The 8,328-nt window shown below is 45.7% G+C and overlaps 1 protein-coding gene across 6 annotated transcripts in view; it reads right to left on the reverse strand.

Moving 5' to 3' along the window:
• LOC125047726 (homeotic protein ultrabithorax-like) overlaps nt 1-8,328 on the reverse strand; it is a 1,130,701-nt gene that overhangs the window by 63,236 nt on the left and 1,059,137 nt on the right. For all 6 annotated transcript variants that reach the window (XM_047646122.1, XM_047646121.1, XM_047646118.1 and 3 more), the window contains one exon: nt 6,117-6,786. In XM_047646122.1, coding sequence (XP_047502078.1) covers nt 6,117-6,684 — 568 coding nt within the window. In that variant the 5' untranslated portion in view covers nt 6,685-6,786. The remainder of the gene's footprint in view (nt 1-6,116; nt 6,787-8,328) is intronic.

Consider the following 8,328-nt stretch of genomic DNA (forward strand, 5'->3'; position numbering starts at 1 on the left):
CTTAACTTTACCTCTCGCCGCCCACCCTCCCTCCATCCCACACCGTCGCCTCCCTCCCTCCCACTTTACGCTCCAACCCCCTCCCATTCCTCTCCCATCCCTTCCCCCTCCCCCCCCTCCCATCCCTTCCTCATCCCTCCCCCCTTCCCCCTCCCATCCCTTCCCCATCCCTCCCCCCTCCCTCCCCACCCCCTCCCCCGCCCAGGTCATGAAGAAGGACCCCAGGCTACCCCAGGGGAGTGTTTATGTGCAAGGGTCGGCGGCGGCCAACTCTCACTTTCAATAACTGCCTCTTCATCCCAGACTGAACCCCCGCTACTCCTGGTCCTGTTTATGGCTCGTTAAGGCAACACTAACCGTTTATACTCTCTCGCCCGCCCTAGTTATTAGCCGGTGATTAAGCGTGAATTGGCTCGCAGAGATGCACGCGTGGAGGTACATTTGCAACTGGGTGGGAGGGGAGGGGGAGAGGGAGGAAGGGAGGGGAAGGGAGGGGGAGCGAGGAGGGAGGAGGAAGGGAGGGGGAGAGGGAGGAGAGAGGAGGAAGGGAGGGGGAAAGCGAGTAGGGAGGAGGAAGGGAGGGGGAGAGGGAGGAGAGAGGAGGAAGGGAGGGGGAAAGCGAGGAGGGAGGAGGAAGGGAGGGGGGAAGCGAGGAGGGAGGAGGAAGGGAGGGGGAGAGGGAGGAGAGAGGAGGAAGGGAGGGGAAGCAAGGAGGGAGGAGGAAGGGAGGAGGAAGGGAGGGGAAGCGAGGAGGGAGGAGGAAGGGAGGGAAGGGAGGAAGAAAGGAAATTAGGAAGGTTGGAGGGGAAGGAAGTGGGAGGAGGAAGGGGGAGGGGTAGGAAGGTGGGAGGGGGAAGGGAAAGAGATAAAGAGGAAAGGGGGTATACGGAGAGTAGCAAGAAGGGTAGGAGGGAGAAAGGAAACGAGGTAAGGAAAGAGGGAGGAAAGGTAAAGAAATAAATCAAGCGAAAGGAATAGAGAAAAGGAGAATGAATAGGATAAAAAAAAGGGAGAAAAGAAACAGAGGACGGGAGGGAAAGGAGAAATAAAAACGAAACGAAGTCCTGAACAGAGGAATGGGAGGAAAGAAAAGAGGCAAAGAAGAAGGGAGAAGAAAAGAAAAAGAAAGAAAAGAAAAGAGGGAAGAGAGAAGCTAAAGGAAAAGGGATAAAGATTTCCTATTCTAGTTTCAAGATGACGTCATCCAACTTAATATCCAATCCGGGTATCACTCAACCATCTTTTAATTGATACTTATTTTTTCCTTTTTTTCAGAATGGAGGAGGAAGAGGAGAAGAGAGAGAGGAGAAGAAAGTGAAAAGGGAGAGAAGAGAGAGAGGAGAAGAAAGTGAAAAGGGAGAGAAGAGAGAGAAGAGAAGAAAGTGAAAAGGGAGAGAAGAGAGAGAGGAGAAGAAAGTGAAAAGGGAGAGAAGAGATGGAAGAGGAGGAGAAAATAAAATGGAGAAGGAGAGACGAGAAAGAAGAGGAGAGGAAAGGAGCACTAAACCGAGGAAGAAGTGAAGGCGATAAACAGGGGCAATCAGCAGGGGCAGGGATAGAGGGGAGGGGGTAGAGGGAATGGAGGAGGAGGAGGAGGAGGAGGAGGAGGGGGGGGAGGAGGAGGAGGAGGAGGAGGAGGAGGAAGAGGAGGAGGAGGAGGAGGAGGAGGAGGAGGAGGAGGAGGAGGAGGAGGAGGAGGAGGAGGAGGAGGAGGAGGAGGAAGAGGAGGAGGAGGAGGAGGAGGAGGAGGAGGAGGAGGAGGAAGAGGAGGAGGAGGAGGAGGAGGAGGAGGAGGAGGAAGAGGAGGAGGAGGAGGAGGAGGAGGAGGAGGAGGAGGAGGAGGAGGAGGAAGAGGTGACCGAGCCGTGCGCTGAGAGACACGTCCTGTCGCTTACATACACACACACACAAAGATAAAAAAATGTAAATAAATAAATATATAAATAAATAAAAGTTTTAATCGTGACCACGACACGACAGTTCTACTTCTCCTGGGACGTCTTCTTCGTCATTTAATGATATGCCTTGGCACGCTCTTTCGAGACCTGAGAAGCACCCACGCCTATCCCTCCCCCCTCCCCCTTTCACCAACTTCCTCCTCTTCCTCTTCCTCCTCCTCCTCTTCCCCTTCCTCTTCCTCTTCCTCCTCGTCCTCCTCCTCCTCCTCCTCATCCTCCCCCTCCTCCTCCTCCTCCTCCTCCTCCTCCTCCTCCTCCTCCTCCTCCTTCTCTCCTTTCTGCCTATCCTCACCCTTACCCCTTATCCCCTCCCATCCCACGCCACCCCCTTCCCCTTCGTTCCTCTCTGTTACATTCATTAATTTACAAGTTAATTATTATTTCCTTAGGTCTTTTTTTATCGTTATCCATCCTATCTATCTATTCTATCTACTTAAACGCTTCTTTTGAGGAGGAAAGAAGCATGAGTCATAGTATTGCATCACACGTTACTCACCAAGTTATATAAATGGAGCAGTCTTAACCACTGAGCAAACTAAATCGTGTATATCAAGTGTTCATTCACTGTGGATAGTAAACGTTCGTACATGCGCACGCACGTACACACACACACACACACACACACACACACACACACACACACACACACACACACACACACACACACATACACACACACACACACACACACACACATAGACACAGACACACACACACACACACACATCAATAAAAGTACGGTTATATGAACATAATTTACAGAAATAAAACAAATATAAGTAATACTAATAGATAAATACAACATGCTAACAATATCACACGGCATACTAACCTTTTTCAATCTGTATGAGTTTCACTTTGTAAAACCACTGAAAACGCAGTAAAAAACAAATACAAAAACAAAAATATATTCTGTTTCAGCAAAACTTCAGCTAAAACGTCATCCCTTTACGAAACACTACACAAGGCACGGGAAAGCACACGCAAGCAAGCACACCTACACTTCCAAAAAACAAATAACGAAATAAAACAGATAAGTGTATATAACTGACATAAACCCACCCCCAATAAAATATCTACCCTAACAATATCCTCCATCGATTTTTTTTTTCTTAAATCAGAAGCAAATCACAAATGAAAAAAACATATATATATAACAAAAAATAGAATAAAAATAATAACAACACAAAATGAAATCTCCTCCAGGCAGACGCTCCAGGAACTCGCACCACCTTCACCGTCACAGACCCTACTGCTCCTCGAAGACGAAGCCGAGGACCTCCCCCTACAGCCTACAGCCTACAGCCTTCCTTACGTGTCCTGCCACCTTGACCACTCCTGTCTTGTCGCGGCCTGATCTCCCTCGAACCATAATTAAGTTGGGACGTTCAGCCTCCGGACGGGACAGAAGGAAAACCGCAGAAGGTGGATTCATTGTATTTGGCGTCCCCTGAAGAAGCCTTTATCTTTCGTCTTTGCTTTCTTTTTTCCTCTTCTTCTTTTATCCTATCTATTTTTTTTCCTTCTTCTTCTCTTGTTACTCTTTTCTTGGGCTTCCTCTTTCTCTCACTTGTTTTTTTTTTTTTTTTTTTTTTTTTTTTTTTTGAGTGTGTGTCTGCTTCTATTCTTGTATCTTGTCTTTTCTTTGGATTTTTCCCTGTTATTCTTTTCCTTTTTTACAGTTTTCACAAAGGAATGAAAAATGTCTGATCTATATATACCCTGCTCGAGACCTTTTTTTTATTTAAACTTACTTTATGTTTGTATCGTTTTATTCAAATAGTTTTCTTTGTAAAATATATATTTAGGGATATGACTACGAGGGAAAAAAACAGATAGATATTGAGAGAAAGAGAGGAAGGAGAGAAAGTCAGAGCGATAGAAAGATAAATAACAGGATGAATAAAGAGATAAAGAGAGAGGAAAGAAAATCAGAAACAGAACCTATGAAAGATAAAGAGAAATGAGGGACACCAAGAGAGAGAAACTAATAAAAAAAAAAAAACTCCAGAAATCACGTTGAAATTAAAAGAAAATAAAGGTAAATGAAATATGAAATGACACATATCCACCTATCAACATTTCCCATTCTCTTCAGCTTTCCATCCTCACCCTCATCCCTCCTACCCTCCCTCTTCCCTCCAACTCCCTCCTACCACTCCGACCCTCCAACCTCTTTCCCCCATTCCCTCCATCCCCTCCTACGCCCTCCACCCCTCTTCCTTTGCCCTCTCCTCCACTCCCTCCCCAGCCACCCCCTCCATCCACACTCCCTCCCAGACCCCTACCCAACCCACTCCCTCCCTAATCCCCACCCAACCCACTCCCTCCCTAATCCCCACCCAACCCACTCCCTCCCTAACCCCCACCCAACCCACTCCCTCCCTCAACCCCCACCCAACCCCCTCCCTCCCTCAACCCCCACCCAACCCACTCCCTCCCAAACCCCCACCCAACCCACTCCCTCCCTCAACCCCCACCCAACCCACTCCCTCCCCAACCCCTCCCCCGCACACATGCCCGGGCGCGGGAGGCAGCGGCGGTGACTCGTAACTTAACCGACGGGTCATAAACGTTTCCACTGACCACGCCGGGATTAAGGCTTTGCCACGGCTGGGTCGGAGCGGCTTTGGCTGCTCGTGACCATTTTTTGCCGGTCTTTCTTTTTGTTATTATTATCATTATTGTTATTTTTATTATTATTATTATTATTATTATTATTATTATTATTATTATTATTATTATTATTATTATTATTATTATTATATTTTTTTATTATTATCATTGTTGTTGTTGCTGTTTTGTTGTTGTTATTATTATTATTATCATTATTATTATATAGCTATACAGAGATACAGAGAGAGAGAGAGAGAGAGAGAGAGAGAGAGAGAGAGAGAGAGAGAGAGAGAGAGAGAGAGAGAGAGAGAGAGAGAGAGAGAGAAAGAGAGAGAGAAAGAGAGAGAGAGAGAGAGAGAGAGAGAAAGAGAGAGAGAGAGAGAGAGAGAGAGAGAGAGAGAGAGAGAGAGAGAGAGAGAGAGAGAGAGAAAGAGAGAGAGAGAGAGAGAGAGAGAGAGAGAGAGAGAGAGAGAGAGAGAGAGAGAGAGAGAGAGAGAGAGAGAGAGAGAGAGAGAGAGAGCAAGCCCGAAAGAGAGAGAGAGAGAGAGAGAGAGAGAGAGAGAGAGAGAGAGAGAGAGAGAGAGAGAGAGAGAGAGAGCAAGCCCGAAAGAGAGAGAGAGAGAGAGAGAGAGAGAGAGAGAGAGAGAGAGAGAGAGAGAGAGAGAGAGAGAGAGAGAGCAAGCCCGAAAGAGAGAGAGAGAGAGAGAGAGAGAGAGAGAGAGAGAGAGAGAGAGAGAGAGAGAGAGAGAGAGAGAGAGGGAGAGAGAGACAATCAGAGAGTCAGAGAACGAGAAAGTCACATATATAGAGGAAAATAAAAATAAAAAGAAACAACATGTGTTTTTTTTTTACGACTTACATATTTTTTTTATTGAAGTTTTATGGATGTTTCGCTTCTACTTTTTACGAGCTGCATTTATTATTTACGAGAGTTTTCTGCGGTTTAAGATTTATGACAAGACCGAAGGCAGCTTCAGCCTGACGTTTGTGGGTGTATAAGAATTATTATATATTTTTTTTTTCTTTCGTTGATTATTATTGTCGTGATACTGATAATAATCTCCTGTAAGTTTTCAAGAACACATGCATATGTACATATATACGTATATACAAATAAACGTACATGCATGCACATATACATACATATATATATATACATTCTTTCACACACACATTTACACATACGAACACGCACAAACACACACATACACACACATATACACACACATAGGCACATACACACACAGAAACACACACACATATACACATATATACGCACACATAGGCACACACACACACACACACACACACACACACACACACACACACACACACACACACACACACACACACACACACACACACACGCACACACACACACTTCCGCCTAGGACCCTGGCAACAAGCGACGAGCGCCCTGCGTCAGGTTCCTCGGCGCCGCCGCGGAGAGCGTCCGCCGTCCGCGCCGCCCGCGGGCTGCCTCCGGACACTGGTCTTCCTTCCTGCCCCTAAGCTGACACGGGAAAGTCGGACTCTACTTACCGAACTGACTTCTCATCCACGGGTAGAGCGGTGAAGGGAGGGCGGCTTGGGTATTTTGTTGTTGCGGCTGCTGAGTTGGCCATGCCTGGCCATGTTCCTGCGCGGCCATGTGGTGGGCTGTGTCTTGAGGAGGACCTCCGGACGGATCCATGCCCGGCTGCTGCTGCGGTTGCTGCGGCGGACCCTGCTGCTGCCCCGCCATCTTGCAGGAGGAGTACTGCTGCACGGGCGGGGACGCTTGCTGGCCCATGCACGTGGGCGCCGCGGGCGAGGGGTCGCGGTAGTCGTGCGCGTCGTGCGGTTGCATGCCGTGTGGAGTCTGTGGGTGCTGAGGTGTTTGCGCGTTGTAGTAATTGTTCATGAGTCTGTCGTAGGGCGGGTAGCGCGGGTAGCCTTGCTGAGTGTAGTACGGGTGTGTGGGGGGCATGCGGGGGTCGTACTCCTGGCCGCAGTGCCCCCCGCCGCCCCCGCCGCCTCCCTGGCCGCCCGGCGCGCCCGGGTATTCGTCGGGCGGGTGGGGCGGCCGGTAGTCGGGGTAGCTGTTGTAGTAGGCGGACATGTGCGACATGTCTGGGGCGGGCGGGTAGGCCGCCACGGGGGCTGAGTTGGCAGCCACGGTGCTGTGTTGTGGGGGGGCGTCAGGCAACCCGCCGGCCAGCTCGCAACCAACCTGCGGGAGAAACAAGCGGTCAGTTCTTTCCAAGGGCATTGCTTATGGAAATGACATTCATTTGGTTATATTATAAGGATAAGGATAGATATATATAAATAAGGGGATGAACAAGCAGATATACAAGGGAGAGAGAGAGAGAGAGAGAGAGAGAGAGAGAGAGAGAGAAGAGAGAGAGAGAGAGGAGAGAGAGAGAGAGAGAGAGAGAGGAGAGAGGGAGAGAGGAGAGAGAGGGAGAAGAGGAGAAGGAGAGAGAGAGAGAGAGAGAGAGAGAGAGAGAGAGAGAGAGAGAGAGAAGAGAGAGAAATGGGGAGAGAGGGAGGAGAGGAGAGAAAGAGAGGAGAGAGAGAGAGAGAGAGAGCAGAGAGAGAGAGAGAGGAGAGAGAAGAGAGAGAGAGAAGAAGAGAGAGGGGAGAGAGAGAGAGAGAGAGAGAGAGAGGGGATTGTGTGTGTGTGTGTGTGTGTGTGGTGTGTGTGTGTATGTCTTGTGTGTGTGTGTGTATTGTGTGTTTTCGTGTGTGTATAGGTATGCGTGTATATTGATCAAATGATGTATCACATTTAACAAATATATTTTTGCAAACGTGAATGGTAGTATAACTAAGGCTGAAAAGAGATCTAAGCATAATGCATCATGTTTAAGGTAAATACAGAACTTTAATATATATGCGCTTGTAAAGACGTAATGGAAGAAACATATAACAATTGCATATATATATATATATATATATATATATATATATATATATTATATATATATATTATTATTGTGTGTGTGTGTGTATTGTTGTGTGTGTGTGTGTGTGTGTGTGTGTGTGTGTGTGTGTGTGTGTGGTGTGTGTGTGTGGTGTGGTTAAGTATGTATATATATATGTTATAAATATATATGTTTTATGTATAGTATATATATATATATATATATATATCTGTATGTATGTATGTGTATATATATATATATATATATATAAAAATATACATGTTATGTATGTATGTATTTATATATATATATATATATATATATATATATATATATATACATATATGTGTGTGTGTGTGGTGTGTGTTGTGTGTGTGTGTGGTGTGTGGTGTGTGTGTGTGTGTTGTATTATACATACATATATATACATATATAATATATATATATAAAACATATATATACATTTCTACTTATCTATCTATCTAATCTATCTATCTATCTATCTACTATATATATAAAATAAATATATATACATATATATACATATCTAATCTATCTATCTATCTGTCTATCTATCATCTATCTATCAAACTAAACTATCTATCTATCTATCTATCTATCTATCCTATCTATCTATCTATCTCTATATATATAAATATAATATATATAAAAATCTAAAAGTGTGTGCGTATTGAATTACAGTATTCAGTCTTTCCATGGATCCATGAAGAGAAGTCAAATCATCTGTGTGAAAAATATTCATTATTTCGCCCATGAGTGTGAAAAGCTGCTTGAATATTTAAAAAGAGAGAGAAGAGAGAGAAGAGAGAGGAGAAAAGAGAGAG

Source organism: Penaeus chinensis, chromosome 41 (genome assembly GCF_019202785.1).
Source record: "Penaeus chinensis breed Huanghai No. 1 chromosome 41, ASM1920278v2, whole genome shotgun sequence".
Taxonomy (NCBI): domain Eukaryota; kingdom Metazoa; phylum Arthropoda; class Malacostraca; order Decapoda; family Penaeidae; genus Penaeus; species Penaeus chinensis.